Source organism: Cenococcum geophilum (assembly GCF_001692895.1).
Source record: "Cenococcum geophilum 1.58 unplaced genomic scaffold K441scaffold_6, whole genome shotgun sequence".
NCBI lineage: Eukaryota > Fungi > Ascomycota > Dothideomycetes > Gloniales > Gloniaceae > Cenococcum > Cenococcum geophilum.
In genome coordinates, this window is record NW_027137564.1 from 1,617,703 (window position 1) to 1,638,821 (window position 21,119).

Sequence of the window (21,119 nt, forward strand, 5' to 3'; positions counted from 1 at the left end):
AGGGGTCGCATTGGAGCTGGATCTAGTGATTTTAGATCCGGAGTGGAGTGGATCTGGTCGAACTGGGGCTCCTGGAGCTCCAGTTCTATACCCGAATAGGAAGAGTTCTATACCCAAATCGGAAGGAGATTAAAGGAGGAAGGACCAAAATGTGTTAATGCGGATATTAAGGACTAGCAGAGCCAATCGTTAGCTCTAGCGGTAAGCGTCTGCCCTAAAAAACGCGTGTATTATTAGTATAGAATTAAGGACAGCTTATTATCGTCGCGTTGTTGCTACTACTTCTGCCATCTAACCTCATTTTCTCTTACCTACCTACTGCCGCTATGGAGCGATTTTATCCTTAACTCCGCACCTCTATCGTATCTGACGACGTTGTCCTTATACCGGAGTGGCTTAACGAAAAGGCTAAGGGCCAGGCGGAGGTTAAAGAGTTTAAGCTATAGGGCAAGCTGTACATTTGCTGTAAGGCCTTAACAAAGGGACTAAAGAATACTAAGCCGCGATCGTCGCCAATTTAGAAGTGGGGGGAGGATATACAGGAGAAGGATAATACTACTAAGACGCAGTACTTCTATTGCTACCTATATAAGAAGGTAAAGCGTTAGCAGGAGCTTATAGTTATATTATCTGGAAGAACTACTGCTCTAGATTACCTTAAATTTAACCACTATATAAACCGTATTTCTAGCGAGCTTTAACTAAAAGAACCTTTACCAAATCAGCTAACGATTAAGGAATATCCGCAGGTAAAGTCTCTTAATCTATAACGAAACTTTAAGGCCTTTAAACACCTGTTAATTTAATAGATTATTAGCTACTATATCGCCTTCTTCTAATTTAAAAACGAGTATTTCCGAACGCTTCTATTCTATATTTATCCAGGGCTTATAAAGTTCCTACTAAAGACTAGGAAGAAAATACGCGGTTAGGTTATTACAGCTTTTAAATAAAGGAAAATAGAACTAAGGAGGAAACTCTACGCAGCTTATAGTTCTATATTAATATCCTTTAATCTTTAGACCTCGCTAAATAGGTACGTAATTCTAGGTATTACTACCTATTTTATTAACCAGTACGGTAAGTATCGGCATGTAATACTAGGCCTCCGTAAGGTAATTGGTGAATATAGTAGTAAGAATATAGCGGTTGTCCTGCTTGCTCTGTTTAAGGAGTATCAAATTAGTGGCAATATTGGGTATTTTATAGCCGATAACGCTGAGTTAAACGATACCTATATTAACGCAATCCTTTAAGTCCTCTATCTAAAGATGTCAGCAAAGAAGCGGAAAGAACAATAACTACGCTGCTTTGGTCATATTACAAATCTCTACGCATAGGCCTTTATTATTAGAAAGGATGCTAAGAAAATCTATAAGAAGCTAGTAACTGCCTATTATAAATAGGACTTTAAAAAGGTATATAAGCTCTGGAGAAAGCGCGGAGCAGTTAGTCTGCTTTATAATATTGTCTAGTATATTTATATAACTCCCCAGCATTATAGCTTCTTTAAAAAGATTTAAATTAGTAGTAATTTAGCAGAATTTAATGGCTTAGAGGTACGTAATAGACTTATAGTGTTAAGTATTCGTGCTATTTACTAACCAGTAGAATACTAGAGGCAATAATATTAGCTTCCTAATTAGCTACGGCTTCGAATTTTTATATCTGCCGCTCTATGGTTATAATATTCTGCCTACAGTCACAATATTCTGCCCATAGTCGCAATATTTAAAAGTTATACTAACGATCTACTAGCTTATTTAAAATAACCAAACGCGTTAGAACTCCCTCTTTATAGCTATTAGTTGCTTTCTAAACTGTAAAGAGCGTGTTATTAAGTTTTATAACGACTATTCGCCGTCTACTAGCTTAAAGGCGCTTATATACGATGACTTCCTCCAACTACGTTACTGGAAAGAACTTAAACATCTATATAACCACCTTAAGACGTTCTATAAGGCTACTCTTATAGTAGAAGGTAATTATACAGGTCTTACTAACCACTTTTAGACTTTAGATTAGCTTATAATAGAGCTTAATCAAACAAAGCGGAAGTTTCTTAAGCTAGTAGCTGAAAAACAAAAGTAAGCTAAGGCTTAAAACTATAAGATCTTATCTGGCTGCGCTAATGTAGCATAGAAGAAGTGCGAAAAGTACTATAAATACGCCGATAATACGCCAGCTTACTACGCCGCAATTATTCTTAATCCGACACTTAAGATGCAGTAGTTTAAAGAAAAATAGAATAACTATAAGGTTAAAAAGCACTGGATTCCGCAAGTAAGGAAGCTAGTAGAGGATCTCTTCCTTAAATATAAAGGCAGGCGCGGGCTTAATTAAGAATTATTATCTAGGCAGGTACCGCGGCGGAGGTAGTTAAAGGTCTATATATCTGCTCGGGCTTATAAACGCTTAAAGACTATTTATTAAGAAGATGATGCGTTACTAATAAAAATAGACAACCTTTAGGAGTACCTTAATACAAACGTTAAGGTCGTTAAAGACGATGAAGACTTTAACGTAATTTAATACTGGCAGGATCGCTATACCAGCCAACCCGACCTTGCTCGGTTCGCCCTTAATATCCTCGCGGTACCTCCTATAAGCAATAAATACAAACGCCTATTTAGCAGTTGCAAGATCCTCCTTAAAGACCAACGATCTCAACTCCAGATGGATATAATTAAGGCAAATGAGGTCCTTCGGCACTCGTTTGGGCCTCCGCGGAAAGATACATTTAATGATAAGGATATTGGCAAGGCAGAAGGCGAACCACAGGCTTCATTAGGAATACCACTAACAGAAGCCGCGAAGGCTTGTGCTGCTGCAGATGTCGCTGCAATTGCTGCTGCGCAGGCGGAACTTCCTAATAATAGTATGGAGGGCTCTGAGGAGGCCCTGGCTCTAATTGAGGGCAACGGCGACGATATTGCTGAGGTTAATGCAGTAGATAAGCTCGATTGGATGTAATATAGGCTATTTTTGCATTAGATTTGGTATATTCGCTCACCTACCCGTCTTAATATTAACACCAAAATCGTGCCAAGACTTACTATTTATAGTATATATTTGCATTGGATTCCTTTGGAGCTCCAGGAGCCAAATTCTAAAAGAATTGGATGGACTGGATTTAAGCTCAAATCCAGTCCAGTCCAGTCCAATACAATCACTGGCAGAGCCTCTGCAGAGCTTCCTGCAGAGCTTCGAGCAGAACTTCGAGCAGAGCTTCATACAGAGTCCCGTGCAGAGCTTCGTGCAGAGCTTCGTGCAGAGCTTCGTGCAGAGCCTCGTGCAGAGCTTCGTGCAGAGCCTCGTGCAGAGCTTCGAGCAGAGCCTTGTGTAGAGCTTTAAGGAGCTTTAAGCAGAGCTTTAAGCAGAGCTTCGAGTAGAGCTTTAAGTAGAGCCTTGTATAGAGCTTTATATAGAGTCTTATATAGAACTTTATATAGAGCCTTATATAGAGCCTTATATAGAGCTTTATATAAATATATAGGCGTATAGATATATATTTTTATACTAGTAATTAATTATAGAATTTATAGAAATAATTATATAAGAAATTATATAGATATTTATTTATTTATTTATTTATAGTAAGGCTAATAATACTATACAGCTCCTAGATCTAGGGCCCAGGACTAGGTAGTAAGGTATTAATAAAAAGTTCCTTAGCGCTATTAGCTAAGCTATAAAACTAGTACCTATATAGAACTATAGGGGTTTATAAGAGAACACTACGCGCCATACTAGAATATAAAGTAGTAGTTTTACTAGTAGACTTATATATTAATATAACTACTATATAGAGAATAGTTATAGTATAAGGCTACTTAGTAAAAGAAAATATACGCTAAATACTAAAACGTATATAAGGAATAAGACGTATATAAGGATCGAGGGCCCCTTAAAGAGGTAATACGCCTAAGTATACTAGCTAGGAAGCCCTCTACCTATAAGTAGTAAAGAGAGAAAAAAATATAGAAATTATTAGCTTACTAGGCGGAGACCTAGCGCTGTATTAATAGAGTACTACTATAGTAATAGAGGATAAGAGGCTATTTGTATAGATAGAGATCTACTATACTTATTATAAAATAGGTAGACCTTAAATAGAAGGAGGTAGTGAAAATATAAGACGTAGCTATATAGAATACCCTATAGTTAATACTAATACTCCTCCTATATAAAGGACTAATAAAGGTAAAATCTATAGCCGCTTTCCTACTATAAATAGAGATTTTAAGCCTAAATATATAGCTAGTAAGTATCTATATTCTAAATACTATACCTTAATACACTTATAGATAGCCNATTTAGTTAGTATACTATATACTACTTTTCTATAGCTACTACTTACTAAGGTACTAGCTATTTACTAGTATAGGTATAAATAATATTACTTATACTCTCTATAAGTAGGGGCCTATAAGTANTATTAAAATAGCTTATAGGCTAAGGAGTTTTTNAGTAGTTCTAAATAGTATATAAGATTTAATAGGAGGACACTAAAGGATATACCCCTTTTAGCCCCTTAGAGACTAAATACCACTGCCTAGCTATAGGTAGTATGCTAATAAATTACCAGATACTCCTACTGCCCCCTTTAGATCTTCTAATATACCTAAAAAGTATAGTATATAAGGTAGACCTAAAGATATTAAAGATTTAGAGGGTAGTAAAAAGTATCTAGTAATTCGCTAGCGTAACTACTACGGCTAGGTAGAGGTATTTAGTTTTTAAGGGGCTAGAAAAAGGCGTACCTTTAGTATCCTTCTATTAGATCTTATATAACATTTTAGAACTATTAAAGAACTTCTTAGCCTATAAGCTATCTTATTACTACTTAGCCTCTACTTATAGAGAGTATTTACGCGGTAAATTATTTATATTCTATTAGTAAGTAGCTGTCCCTTATCTAAAGCGCGTAACTATATTAATGAGAAATAGTAATATATAGCGTACTAACTAATAAATATGAGCCGAACTATAATAGATTAATAGTGTATAAAATCTTATTTAACTGGTAAGTAATAAATATTACTTACTAGTTTATATATTAAGTCCAAATATTTATAGTAGAAAGCGACTAAGATTTTACCTTTATTAGTATTAACATATAGGGGTGTTCTTTATAGCTGCGTCTTATATTTTTACTACTTCTACTATATGCTTCTATTTAAGATCTGCCTATTCTATAAATGAGTATAGTAGATACATCTATCATATAAATATAATAATACTCTATATATACTATTATAGGCTTATAGTATAGTATTAGTCTCTGCTTAGTAAGATAACACTTCTATATCTTTTCAATTAATATCTTATAAGTCTAGTACTTCAGTAGGTAATATCATATATGCGTCTTTAGTAATTAAGACAGACGTATAGATTCTTATTAATACTTTATTTTTAGCCTCTATTTACAGATAGTAGGTAGCTTGTACACTATAACTGATCGTCTATATCATATACTATTATAAGTAGACTCTGATTCCTAAAACACTACTATAGCGTTAATATCTTAGAGGCATAGTAAATATAGCGCTAATAATCGTATAGAGCCCCTATATTAACATATTAGGTCTCTATAGAGATTATACGTAAATATAGATCACTATTTATACTTATATATATTAGGCCTATTACCCTCTATTATAATTATAGCTGTACTCTACATAGAATAACCATTAATAGATTATATAACTAATATATTATCTCTGTTAGTAGCGTAGTATATTCATATATTATCTTCTTTAATAACTTTATATAAAAGATCTTAACAAATAATCAATATATATAATAGTATAGCTTAATAATTATCTAAAGAAAAAATAATAAAAAAAAATTAGAACTACCTCTATTATAAGGCTATAGATTTCTCCTCTGAGTATATACTTATAAAAGTCTAGACATCCTAGTTGTTAATATCTATAGTTTTACCTATATAGGCTTAGTCCTCTAGTATTAATAATATATCGATAATACTCTAGCGTATAAGTAGCTTTTTACTAGTTTTATAGCTTAGCTAGTAGCGCTAAGGAGCTTTTTACTAGTACCTTACCGCCTAGTCCTAAGCCCTAGATTTAGGAGCCGTATAGTATTATTAGCCTTACTACTACTATATATAGTAGNCGTATATATTTAAAAAAGGGTCCTTATATTAAAGTAGTAATTTATAATACTACTAAAAATACTACTACTTCTCTATAAGTCNCCTATATANTATACTCGTTTTAGTTTAACCTAGAGTCTATCTAAACCCCTAGGACCTTAAGGGTAGCTTCTAGTTTTACTTCGCAGCTCTAAATATTTACTATTAAGGCTAGGTCGCTACTTACCCTTTTTTCCCTTATAAAGTAAATAAGCTAGTAATTATTTAGTACGAATTTAGCGCTATATTGGTTTGCCTATATAATATACCTATTATATGCCTAGTTTAGCCTAGTATAGTTTTCTACTACTATATTTCCCTATATAATTAGGCTTATATTATCTATATATTCTAGGACTATTATATCCTAACTATTATTATTATTTATTTATTTATTCTATTTATTGCCCGATTTAGTCCCTTTACTAGGTCTATATAGGCTTCTACCTTCTATTTATAGGAAAAATCGCTAATAAGGGAAAAACCTAGGTGTTTCCTTTTAGCTAGTCTTATGCGCTCCGCCTATACCTAGCCTATTTACCTTTATAATATATTTACCTTTTATACTATACTTCTAAGGTATCTTAGAAGGTTTAGGGGGTAGTAGGAGGGTTTAGTAAGTTGCCTATAAGCTGCCTTTAGCTTAATAGGGTTATTTAGTCCCTAAGGGGCTAAAAAGGGGCCTATCCCCTATATCCTCTTATTAGATCTTATACNCTATCTAAAACTACTAGAGNACTTNTTAACNTATAAACTATTATACTGTTTTATATAGGCCCCTACTTATAAATAGTATTTAAGTAATATTATTTATNCCCGCCCTAGTAAATAGCTAGTCTTTTACTATATAGTAGTTATAGAAGAGTATTATATAGCGTACTAACTATATAGGCTATTTACACGTATAGTATAGTATAGTATTTAGATTATAAATACTTATTAGATATACATTTAGCCCTAAGACCTCTATCTATAATAGAAAGGCGGTTATAAATTCTGCCTTTATCTGTCCTTTATATAAAAAAAAAATTAATATTATTTATAGGGTGCTCTACGTAGTTTCTCTCTACGCTTCTACCGCCTTCTTTTAGNATTGTTTTCACTTAATATCTACCTATCTTGCGATATATATAGTAGATCTCCACTTATACTAGTGGCCCCCTATCCTTTATTATTACTATAGTGCTCTACTAGCGTAGCTCTAAGTATTATAGTAGCTCTTATATTTCCTATTCTCTTTCTACCACTTATAGATAGAGGGCTTTTTAACTTATAAGCTTAGGCGTAATGCTTCTTTATAGGGCCCTTGCTCCTTATATACGCTCTACTATTTANTATATCTTCTTCTTTACTAGGTGGCCTTATACTATAGATGCCCTCTATATAGCAGTTGCTTCTATATATACGTCTAGTAGTANTANTANTACTTTACGTTCTATTACGGTATATAGTGTCCTTTTATAGGCCCCTATAGTTCTATATAGCTATTATTCTAGCTATTATTATATATCTCTAGTAGTTTAAATATAAAGAAAAGAATTAGAAATAGAAATAGGGGCAATACCTATAGGTATTAGTATTAATTCGCTTTTATAGCCCTTAATTATAATTTTTATAGTACGCCCTATTAGAAAGGCTTAGATAAACTTAATTATCTANTTTANNAGGCCTTTATTTCTTAGGATTTATAAAAGTCTCTTATATAATATATTATTAAATATTCCGCTTAGGTCTAGGCTTAGTATAGATATAATATATCCTAGGTAAGCTTACTATACCGTTTAAATATTAAAGGTAATTAGAAAGAGGGCTAAAAGGGTTAATCTTTTCTTTCTTACGCCTATTTATATCTACGGTAGTAGCTTTTATACTTCTGCCGCTTCTTATATACATTTTATAACTATCTTTTTTAAAAGCCTTTTTAAGGTTAGTAGCTTTCTAAAATAGAGTAGTCTTTTTTTATACCTTTTATAAGACGACTATAGTTATTACTTTAAAGTATTTAGGTAGTTCGCCTCTCTAAAGGTAGGTAGTTACGACGTTAGCAAATTATATTACTACTACTTTTACTACAGCTTTAATCGCCTTATTTAGGGTCTTATTTAGCCTTAACGCTTTACTAGTAGGGAGCTTTTATATAGCGTCCTTTATTTCTTTTACTAATATTATATAACTTATATTAATAGATAAGGGGTAAAATTAGCTACTAATATTCTATAGGTCTGTTTAGCCTGCGCCTAAAAAGAACCTCTGCTAATATTTTAATATTTTCCTTATTATTATTTATTTACTAGTCCTATTCTATCTAGTAAAGTATAAATAGGTAAAAGTCCCCTAGCGTCTCTTTAGCAGCTTGCCTACTTTACTTTAATATACGCTAGAGCCTCTTATTATATAGTTTAGTAGAATTTAAGGTAATTTCTTTTAGGAATTAGCGCTAGCTATTTCTATCCTCCTTTATATTATCTTTTTAGGCATATTCTTTAGGGCCTTATAGCTCTATTAGTAGTAGGCTTTATTAATTACGCTATACTATTACCTTACCCTTTTTACGCCTATAAGTAGTTGGGCCATTTCTAGCGACTATTTACAGTAGACGTATTTTCTAGGCTAGGCCTTTAGGTAGTATTTTTTTTTAAGTAGTTACTTATAATCCTTTAGATATTCTCTAGTAATACCTAAGGTATAGCTACTAGCCTATTAGTAACTTTCTAGGTATACTTTTTTAAGTTAAATTTCTTAGTAATGTATCTTTAGCGGGTTTATTACGCTAATGTNGCGATATTAAGTGTTATCCATATAGGTATATAGTCTAAGATAATTACTAGCTGTAACGGGACTAGCCCAGTTATAGTAGGAATGTCTCGGTAAAACACTTAACAGATAAATTCCGACGCTTTAACTAAAATCTGCTAGATCAATCGAATTACCAAAGTCCGTTAAAGACCGCGTGCGTATATACGCACGCATCGACTACTAAGCCCCTAACTATTTAATTATATAATTCTCTTATTATTCCTTTCTCTTCTTTATATAACGTCTTGTTCTTAGCGAGAGCTATATACCCTTAGATTTAGATAGAATTTATATTATTCCTTTAAATCTTCCTAAAGTCTCTCCACGCCCTTATATTACGTTGCGTTAATACCAATACCCTTAAAATGGTAAACAAACTTAAATCCGCTACGTTAACTATTATGGCCCTAGTTAGGGAATAAATGACTATAATACAACAGCCTTTTATGGACGCCTTGGCCTAGTAACGAACTATACTAGAAGCTTAGCATTAGCAATTAATTAAAGCAATACATAAAGAACTCCACAACGCTAAAGTACTCGCGTTAGAGACCCTAATAGTAACACCTATAAATAAAATTAAAATAACTATATATAAACCCGACCCATTAAATATAAACACTAAATTAGTAACGGTAGCTTAACCTATACCTATAATAAACCTAATACCTACTATAAAATCTAAAAAGCTCCCTAACCTTTTAATGTTTAATAGAAATTAAAATAACCTACGTCCCTTTATAACTAAGCTCCGTTTTAAACCTTTAATAAACTATAACTAATACCCTACTAAAGCTAGTAAGATTAGCTATAGAATGTCCCATTTAAATAAAAACGCTACATAAACTATGGACCTATTCTTCTGTAATAGTACCTTTATTAATTTTAAAATCTTTATCTCTCTACTAGAACGAACGTATAATAACGCNAGCCGCGAATATACAGCTNTNACTAAANTTAAAAACCTATAATAACGNAACNGAGACTTNATTAGCTTCTTTTNNGAATTTTTAGGCCTTATTAGTAAACTAGATTAGAATAAAGCCGCTAGAGTTACTGCTCTCCGCCAAGCTATTTTAGATAAAATTAAAGCATAGTTAGTAGGTAGAGAACTGCCAAAGGACTTACCCAAATTTGCTATAATATATTAACGAATTAATAAGGACCTTTAATATAATAAACAGACTCGTTCCCTAAAGCCAACTACACCTCGCGCTTAAAACTTCACGAAACCGGTATATACCCTAAAGCGCGATCTGTCTCTAAGACCTAAAAGCCCTACGTATAACCCTATAGACCTTAATGCTACCTAATCCTATGCACCCTTAGGAACTAACAAATAAAGAACATAAGCTATAAATGGAGAATGTTTTGGATATGGAAAAAAGGGATATATTTAAAGGGATTGCCGAACTTACCCTTTTAAAAAGGTCCGCCGTAGCTCCTCTTAGTCCTTAAGTCGTACTTATTCTATAAATTATACTTAGTCGCTATAAAGTATCTCGCCTTCAGTTAATTTGGAAAACGAATTATTCTAGGGCTAAGTCGCGCCTTAAGATAAGAAGTAGAAGAGTATAAGTGTCTAGGCTCTTCTAGCGCTAATATATAACACAACTCCCTTAATATACTTAGCGAAATTTAAATACTTAGAAAATGGAAGGAAGTATAAATCCTTATAGATAGCGGAGCTATTAGTATAGGCTTTATTAATATAAACTACGCAAAAACTTAACACTTAAATTTAAAGAAACTTAATAAGCCTTAAGGCCTATAAGGCTTTAATAGTAAGCCTTTAATATACGGCGAACTAACGTACTACGCTCTTATAAAGATGCGAATAAGCGAACACCTTAAATACGTTTCCCTATTTATAATACCCTTAAAGCATTATAAGGTAATACTTAGATATAGATAGCTGAAACAATATAACCCTTTAATTAGCTGGGTTAAAGAAACACTAAAATTCCGTATAACCTACTACCGAAGTTATTACTTAAAATACTACTTACCCTATAAACATATATACAACTATTTAAATTTAATATAATACAAATTGCCCTTACTATAAACCTTAAACTAATATGATAAAGTTATAACTGCTAATTATAGTAAGGAATACGAAGATAATATATTAAAACCTCTTAAAATTTATATAATACAAGCCGTACCCTTTTATTCGTTAGCAAGAAAACGAGACTATAAGATCTTTACTATAATACTAGAAGATATTAAGAAGGCGTTAGAACCGAAGTAATATATTAACCCCTAACCTCTTATACCTAAAGAATATTACAATTTAATTAATATATTTAAGAGATAATTTGCAAACTAACTACCCCCGTATTAAGACGAGCACGATTTTAAGATAGAACTTAAACCTAGTATAATGCTAAAGTTCGGCCCATTATACGGTATATCGCGAGAAGAGCTACTTATAATATAATAATACCTTAAAGAGCACCTAAAGAAAGGATTTATTCGCCCTAGTTAATCACTATTCGCCTTACCTATACTATTTATTAAGAAACCTAAAGGAGGCTTAAGATTCTATATCGATTATTAAGCCCTAAATACAATTATAATTTAAAACCGATATTTAATTCCTCTACTTTAAAAAACGCTTAACTGCTTAGCGAAAGCACGATACTTTATAAAGCTTAATGTAGTCGCTGCCTTTAATTAAATCCGTGTTCGCGAAGGAGATAAAAAGTATACAGCTTTCTATACACAATAGGGACTTTTTAAATACCTAGTAATGCTATTTAGCGTAAAGAACGGTCCCAGTACGTTTTAGTAATACATTAATAATACGCTTCGCGAATTCCTTAATATATTTATTACTGTATATATTAATAATATCTTAATCTATTCGTCTTCGCTTTCTAAATATTAGAAATACGTTTAAATAGTTCTTAAACGCCTACGAGACGCGGGCTTATAATGCGATATTAAGAAATATAAGTTCCATACGTCCGAAGTTACGTATTTAGGCCTAATTATATCCCGTAACGGAATTAAAATAGACCCTAAGAAAATCGCTATAATTATAAACTAGGAAAGTCCTAGTAGTATATAAGATATTTAAGGATTTCTAGGATTCGCAAATTTCTACCATTAATTTATTAATTACTTCTTAAAAATTGTTTAGCCGTTAGTAAACTTAATAAGGAAGAATATAAGATTTAAATGGACTACTAAATATAAACAAGCTTTTAACGACCTAAAATATCGTTTTATAACTGCTCCGATTCTCACCTACTTTAATTTAGACCTTAAATGCATTGTTAAAATAGACTCGTCTAATTATGCACTAAGAGGGGTGTTATTGCAGTATGATAAGAACGGCGAGCTGCGCCTAGTAGCCTTTCTCTCTTAGAAACTTACCCCTACTAAATTAAACTATAAGATATATAATAAGGAACTGCTTACAATTATTAGATGCTTTAAATAATGGCGCCCAGAACTTAAAGGATTATTATTCCTAATACGCGTATTAACGGACCATAAAAACCTGCAGTACTTTATAACTATAAAGTAATTAATATAGTGCTAAATTCGTTGGGCCAAATACCTTTTATAATTTAACTTTAAGATTACGTATTAATCTGGCAAACTTAACTAAAAGCCTAACTTATTAATATAAGAATGATAGGACTTACCTATAAACGCCTTTAATAAATAGATTATAAATTAATTACAAATTCTACTACCCCCTAAACGCTTTAAGAAACTACGCCCTATATTCCTAAATATGGAACTTAATAGGAATAAATTAGAAATCGATAAGTGGGATATAAAAGTTAATAAATTAATAAAACACAAATATAAAAATAACCCCTGGATAGTAAATATATGTAACGTTTCCCGCCCCAACGTCGCCATTCGGCTAAAAAGACACGGAGTGCTTACGAACTTGTTCGCAAGCGCGGCGGGATCTAATATATATACTCTTACAATTGCCCTCCCCTCTGCGCATTCGTCCTCAAACGCCAAGCTACAGGGGGTCCGCACACGAAGAGTCGCACTATATATTAGGAGTCCCTAGTAATATAAGCGATCGGAATCTTTACCAACGCCTTATTACATAGATGCGCGTTAGACTGTACCAGAGCGAAGTAACTAATGGGGATTGAATCCACGACACCTAGCCCCAGTAAGTTCGCAAGTATAATTGTAACGTTTCCCGCCCTAACGTCGCCATTTGGCCAAAAAGACACGGAGTGCTTGCGAACTTGTTTGTAAGCGCGGCGGGATCTAATATATGTACTCTTACAATATAATAAAAGCGATTTAAATAGGGAAACGGTAATATAAGGATATTATACTCGCTAAATGCGAAATCCGTAATAATCGGTTATACTATTAATAGAAGATAGTAGTCCTAAATTCCGAACCCTTACGATTTAAGATACTCGAATTTGTACACAATTCCCCTATAGTAGGGCATTCTAGCCGTATAAAGACCTATAAGATTATCTAATAAGTATACTATTAGCCTATAATATATAACTATATACGAAAATACGTCTAAGTATGCAGAATGTGCGTACGTAGGAAGACCTCTTATATAAAGAAGTAAGGAGTACTCTAACTGTTACTAATTCCAATATAAAGATGGCAAGATATCTTAATTAACTTTGTAGTTAACCTACCTAATAATAATAGGTTCACGAATATTATGGTAGTTGTTAACCATCTTATAAAAATGCGACATATAATTCCTATAGACTTAATTAATACAATATTAGTAGCCGAATATTTTATTAAGTACGTCTTTAAGCTATACGGACTTCCTAATTTAATAATATCTAACTACGGAAGCTAGTTTGTTTTAGACTTCTAGTAAGCCCTATATAAACAATTAAGTATATAAATACAACTCTCGACTATATTTTATCTGGAGATAGATAGTTAAACCGAAATTGCGAACGCAATTATAGAATAATACCTATAAATATACTACTCCTACCTGCAAAATAACTAGGAAAAATGGCTACTATTAGCTAAGTTTACTGCGAATAATATAAGAAACGAATTAATAGGCGTAACGCCGTTCTACGCAACCTACGGATAAGACCCTTAACTTAGATTTAAACTATAACCCAAAATTAATATAATAGGACCTATAATTAAGAGGATTTAACTAATTAACGCGTATAACTTCGCTAATTAAATAAAGTAGTTAACGGAACTATTATAAAGTAAATTAGCGTACGCTTAAATAGTATAGGAATAGTATATAAATAAAGGATAAGCTCCCGCGTGGGACTTTAAGGAAGGTAATATAGTTTACCTAAATATACAAAATCTAAAGACTTAATAACCTTTAAAGAAACTAGACTAGAAGTTTATAGGTCTATACTAAGTTAAGAAAAAACTAAACCTATACGCTTATAAACTTAAACTACTAACTAAGATAAAAATATATTTAACGTTTTACGTAAACTTGCTATAACCCTTAAAGGGTAAACCTATAACTCGCGAAGTACCACTACTACCTCCTATAATTATTAATAACGGCAACAGTTCTTACTTTATTAACTTAATTAACGATATATAATAAAAAACATAATCTAAATAATTTGAACTTCTCGTTAAATAGGAAGGATATAAAATATAAACTTAGGAAACCTATAACCAGATTAAGACTAATACGCCTTCCCTAGTAAAAGAATTCTATAAGGACTATCCTTCGCGGCCTACTCTAGCTAGATAGACACGACATAAAAGTAAATAATTACCACCTAATATAAATACATAAAACACGATAGTAGAAAGCTTAAAATTAAAAAAGACTTAAAATACGTTATAACGTTTATAATACGATTATATAATACGCAAGATGTTAAGGAACTTTAACCGCTAGTTAAAGTTATCTAATTAGTTAGACCCGCCTTGCTAAGACCTACTATAAAGATATTAGTTCTGCTTACCGCCTTAACTAAGCCAATAGCGATTTTCTATCCCGGGGATAGAAAATCCTAATTAGTCTATTTAACAATAGAATTGGCAAAACCCTATACCGCCACCTAACGCGAAAATATAACACGTAATAAGTTATAAGTCTTAACTAAAATTAAATTATTTAGACCTTCGGCTAAAAGGGGGGGTATTATAACGGGACTAGCCTAGTTATAGTAGGAATGTCTTAGTGAAACACTTAACAGATAAATTCCAACGCTTTGACCAAAATCTACTAGATTAATCGAATTACCGAAGTCCGTCGAAGACCGCGTGCGTATATACGCACGCATCGACCACCAAGCCCCTAACTATTTAATTATATGATTCTCTTATTATTCCTTTCTCTTCTTTACGTAACGTCTTGTTCTTAGCGAGAGCTATATACCCTTAGATTTAGATAGTGTTGGACTTATAAGGGGATATCACGTAGCTACGGTTCGTAGATAGTATGATGATTGTTCTGTGTTCTTCTTAAAGAAAGGGGTAAGAAACCTAAGGTTCCTCACCACACTAGTGCCGCGGCGGCACGTGATAGTAACTTACCGCACGTAACGGCAACTTGCTATATATGACGGCAATATGCCTTATATGGTGACCATTTACCTTTATTCCCAACACTAGCAACTCTTCTTTTATGGTTGCTATCTATATATATATACCGCTTAACTAGTAAAATAAAAATTAATCCTCCTTACTTACTATTGCCATTATAATATAAGTCTCGCTATTTTAAAATTTGCCTCTTAACACGTAGTGCTTTCTTACTTATAGGTTATGGGTAGGTATCTTATTACTAGGGCCGCTAAGGCGCTAGCGGTAAGCGAGCTAATAGCAATTTTTTATCCCGGGGATAAAAAATCCTAATTAGCTGGTTTAAGTTAGGGTCTGCAGAATCTAACCAATTAGATAACTTTAACCGCCGGTTAAAGTTCCTAGATATCTTAAGACCTTACATAACTAAGAAATTTCTAGGGACTCCCTTTTAACCTAACCTTTAACTTATATATGTAGAGTATTTGTGTTAATAAACGTCTCTAGTGCCTTATTTAGGTTCGCCTTTATTATCGCATCTACTAGGTTATCTTAGCCATTAATCTATTAAATCTTAAAGAGTTCTTAACGCTTGTAGGATTGCTAAAGTGCCATAATATTAATTATAAGGCGCTTTTCCTTTATAGTACTGAGCTTAACTAAATACTTATAGAGGGAATATAAGTTAGTGTATATAATTATAGGGATAACGGGAAGTTCGAGTTAATCTATAATTATCTTTAGGGTAGTTCTAATTGCAATTACTATATCAACTCCGCTAACCATTCCATATATCTCTAACGCTAAAACACTTCGGGTAATACGCTTACTCTTAGTTAAGCTCTAATAGATAAGATTACCATAAATTGTGAAGTTATTCTCTCCAGTAAATTCGTTTGTGATAATAATCTTATATCCTAACTAGGAGCTAAAATCTTTATTATTTATAAACGATCTATTAACAAATATAAAGAGCTTAGCAGTAGGAAGATTAATAGGCACGTAGAGTAGTCCCCAATTAAGATGGTTTATTTGCTAGAAAAGACGTTTATTTAGGGCAAGAATATTATCCTTAGTTAGTTCCTAGTGTTAGGCGGCAATAAAGAGATTAAATAAAGCCTTGGGTTAACAGATAAAAGCAACATAAGCTCTATAAGCGCGTTGCTCCACGTATCCTTACTTTAGGGAATTAACGTTAATAACGTTAATTTTCTTACCTTAACCCTTCTGGCGCAAAGCAATAAAATCCTTGTTTAGGGAGAGGATGCATCTATTAAAGAGTAATAGTGTTATTAAGTTAAGCTTTTCCTTTGGCTTTGCTATAAGATTTACCTTTACTAGCTTATCCTCTTTAAGAGCTAAGAATTGGTCGTCTCCTAAGATAATTATATTATTAGTTTATATACTAACAATTCTAAATAGGGTTTTTGTGGTTATAATAAGGAAGTAGGGATTAAATATAGAAGTAGTTATTAAAAGCTTCTCTTTATAGTGCTTGCTGTAGGTAGCCCACCAGTAAGTTTCTACCTCTGTAATTCTATATAATGGCTTAAGCATAACTATAATCATGTCTTTAGGATACTAGTGGCGAATTTGCTCCGGAAGGTATGCTAATATTAAGCACTAAAGGTGCGTCTCTAATTGGGTGTAGGCTTAAGTGATATCTTATAAATAAACTACTATTCTATTCTTTATTAAGGAGGGAGCTAATATAATAATAACTCGCTGACTAGCTTATTAAATTATAGAAGATTATATAAAAATCATCTCTTTGCTATTATTGTTATAACCTTAGATAATAAGCCTTAATTTCTTAAATGGGGCGTTAGTAGCTTTGCCCTTAATCTTATTAACTATTCTTAACTTAAAGATGCGAACTCTATTGAACTTGGTAGGGTTATATTTCTTAAATTTAAAGACTCCTCTTATAATAAAACTATTGATCTCCTGCTTATTAGATACTTAGAAAGGAGCTTTTAGAGTTATAATATAACCTTCCTTTTAGAGCTATTTTGCGAGTTTAAAGTCAGCCTTCTCCTTAGCTATTAAAAAGGCTATTAATAACTCAACTCCATTCTTAATGGCGGCAACAAATTGTTCTTTAAAATTAACAAGATGTTGGCAATTTTGTGATCCCTTTGGGCGACCTCTACCGCGTCATAGTTATAGTATATCTACTACAATTGTATTAGGATTGTAGTCGCCTTCTAAAGTATATTAATCGTGGTTTTCTTTTAGGGCATCTTCTGGGGCATCCTATAAAGGCTTAGAATTGTTATCTTTATAGTAAGGCTTAATAATAGTTAAACGGAATTAAGTAGGTCTATAAGGCATCTAAATAGTATAAGTTTAACTATTAATTGTAATAAATTGGTGTGGGCCTAACTATCCTCCCTTTTTACGCTATACGCATACCTTAGACTGGAGTGGTAGGTTGAGCGTAGTTAAGGTATTTAGGCTATTTCTTATTTCTAGTGCGTTGTTGACCTAGCATATAGCGTAGAGACGTCGCACCTCTTTTATTACCTTGCGGATAGCCTTAGCTTATTATATAACGGAGGGAGATAGTAAAGAATTGTTAGTTATTTAAGGGTAGGCGCTAAAGACTAGTAACGTAGGTACGAGTCTATCTGGGCTAGCAGAATCGTTAATAGCTTTAACAGCTATTTATAAGGTAAGTTCTTTGCTAGCATCCTTTAGTTTTAAAGAGATAATCTTATATACGCGGCGTAATAGCGTGTAATATTATTCCACTTTTCTAATACTATTATATGCCTTAATAGGGACTTCCTTAACCTTAATTNCTATTNCCTTTATCTNTTATNAAAACTCTATANATAAGAAGTTCTTTCNTATNTTATANATNATTTAATTAGGGGGTCCTAAATAGATATTAATTTAGTATAACTAAAGGGTCTCCTATGCATTTTTAGCTAATATATCTTTTAAGAAACGCGCGGCTTAGAAGGAGGTTAAGAAGTTAATAACTTAAAGTACTGGCTTGCCGCTAAAATATATAACGTTAATAATAATATAAAAGTTAAAGTTATAGTTATTTCTAAGGGTAAACTTAAATTGGCTAGGGGACTTCTGGTTTATTTAGCAGTAATAGCAATACTTTATAAGATGCTTAATTGCCTTAACCTTAACTTTATAGCCTGCTTGCTAAAGAACCCTAAGTAATTAATAAACGGATAGGTGGCCAAAACGACGGTATAGTTAGCGTAACTCTAACTTAGTTAAGTGGCTTTAAGTAATACTCTTTTCTAGTTAATAAAGGAGTAACTAGGGGTAACCTTATTTGCGCATAATAGGTACCTAATTATCTCCTTAGATAAGTATATTCTTAAGGTTATTAAGCTTAATACCTAATTTGTTTATATCTCTAATATAAAATAGAAACGGGGTATTTATAGGAATAATGTGAAAACTAATATACCCTAAGGGGGTTTAAACCCTAATTATACTAAGAGAGATTATAGTACCTTTGCTAAAATAAATTATATGCTAGCCTGCCGTTAAATAGTTAATCTAAATAGAGCTATTAAGCTGCTAAAGGGCTTAAACTTAAGGTTCTCCTGCTGTAGATACTCCTACGGCTCTAGTATCCGGTATAATACCATAGAAGACGTTTGCTAAGTATCTGTTATTAAAGGAAAACGCGGAGCTCTCCTTTAGCTTATTAAAGATATTTAACTTCATAATAGAATAGAGCGTAGATTGGTTATTAAGGACAGCGACGGTTTATATACCATTTACCTCACCATACTTAGTAAAGTATTAGTTAGGTAAGTAGTCCTTAATTTCTATATCTATAAGGAGCTATTTAGTCTCATTAACCTTACCCTTAAGGTCTTTTATGCCTTTATATTAAACCAGGAAGCTTTAAAAGTAGGCCATAGTAACTTTATAATTTCTAACGTTTCTTATACTCTAACGGAACTTATTATATGCCTCTTTTCGCTTATTAAGGGAGTGTCTAGTTAACTAGTAATTTGGCTTCTTATAAACGTAGCACTTCTTTTAGTAATTACTTCGAAATAAACCTCCATAAGGACCTCCATAATTACCTTATAGTTAATATTAATTATACCCTCTTCCGTATTCCCTACTGCGGCCACTATATATTTAATCAGTCTAGTTATAATCGTGTTAGTTAGGAATACTTAGTTAGGTAGGGTTTTCGGTATAGAACTGTTAAGATTCTTATATTCGTATTATAGTACCTACGGCGGAGCGTAGCTTAGTATATACTCCTTTAAACGTATCCGCAGGTTTATATAGCGCTAAGTTGCACTTAAGAACGCCACGGCATGCTAAGATAACCTAGTCCCTTAGGCTATTCTTATTTTAGTAAGTTTTGGTAAGGCCATATTAGATTTTCTAAAGTTTATTAAAGAGTAGTTAAAGGCACTCTAAATAAGTCTTTATTAGGTTAGAAGCAATAACTCTCTAAAATATAGTCTCCCGCTATTTAGACATATAAAGTTGGCGATTTTTATTAGTCTTAAAGTGGGCTCTGGTGAGCTAAAGCATTGCATTAAAGTTATAGTTTTTACCTATAATATGGTCGTAATAGAATGTTGCCGCCTATCCCTTTAACATAACAGAGAAAGCGTAATAGTACTAGTGGCGTTAAATTCTGACCTTATTACAATAGTTATAAAAGACCTATAGTTTTGCTCCGAGTATATTATACAGTTTTCCTCTAAACTTCTTCTCTTCGTCCAAATATACCTTTATTAGATTTGTGACTTCCCATAGTAAAGGCTCACCAATTGGCTAAAGTGGAGGAGGTAGAGGCGGAGCAACTTTAAGTAGGAGAGCACCTCTAGGTGGGAGAGCAGCTTTAGGTAGGGGGTCAGCGTTCTAGGGGTTTTAATATGAATTAAAGTTGCCTTTTAAAGAATATGGGTTGTTTCTAGGTTTCCGTAGTTAATATATAATCTCAGCTTCCGTCTATATTAGTTCTTCTGCACTAGTAATAACGGCCTAAATATTACTAATAATTGGGTTACCGTTCTTAGTAATATATACCCTATTCCTATAGAAGAAGTCTTAAAAGTCCTAAATAATATTAACGTTGCTAAGTGCCTAGGTATCAGCAGTCCATCCTATAAAATCCTTCCTAAAATACTCCTATAGTTATAAGTTGGCGTAGTATCTATTTTGGTAGAATACAATATAGTATAGGAGAAAGCCGTTAACTTATTTTGCAGTATAAGTTATTATATTAAAGGCGAATTCGTCCCAATCTTTATCGATAAGTTTCGCGTACTTAGCTACCCCTAGTGGTAAGGAGTCTTTCTAGTTATTTAAGGTAGGCGTAGCTATGTTTTCGGAGGGAGGGAAGTATTATTAGTGTAGGGATTGTTGTTTAGTACGCGTTTGTGATATATATTTGTTGTTTAGTACGCGTTTGTCGTTTAGTACGCGTTTATAACGTGTATTTGCGGTTATAGGGCTTAGGACCAGTTCTGGCCTTAAATCGCGAAGACTTGTAAAGCGTGTTGTTCTGCGTAATAAACGCAAGAATCCGTAATTTTAGAAAGGCTCAGGACCAGTTCTGGCCTTTAAATCCTTAGATTCATAGAAGAGTTCTATTTAAGATTTAGGACCAGTTCTAACCTTAAAAAGACAGCTTCCTCTAGCACGAGTAGTACTGGTACAG

At 32.9% G+C, this 21,119-nt stretch overlaps 1 protein-coding gene across 1 annotated transcript; it reads left to right on the top strand.

Moving 5' to 3' along the window:
* Positions 1-2,532: 2,532 nt before the first annotated feature.
* On the top strand, positions 2,533-2,709 carry K441DRAFT_429213 (uncharacterized protein; the record flags this gene model as incomplete). The annotated part of the gene is made up of 1 exon (XM_067641614.1): positions 2,533-2,709. A coding segment is annotated over one exon (177 nt), but the record flags the coding sequence as incomplete, so codon positions are not given.
* Between the last annotated feature and the right edge of the window lie 18,410 nt (positions 2,710-21,119).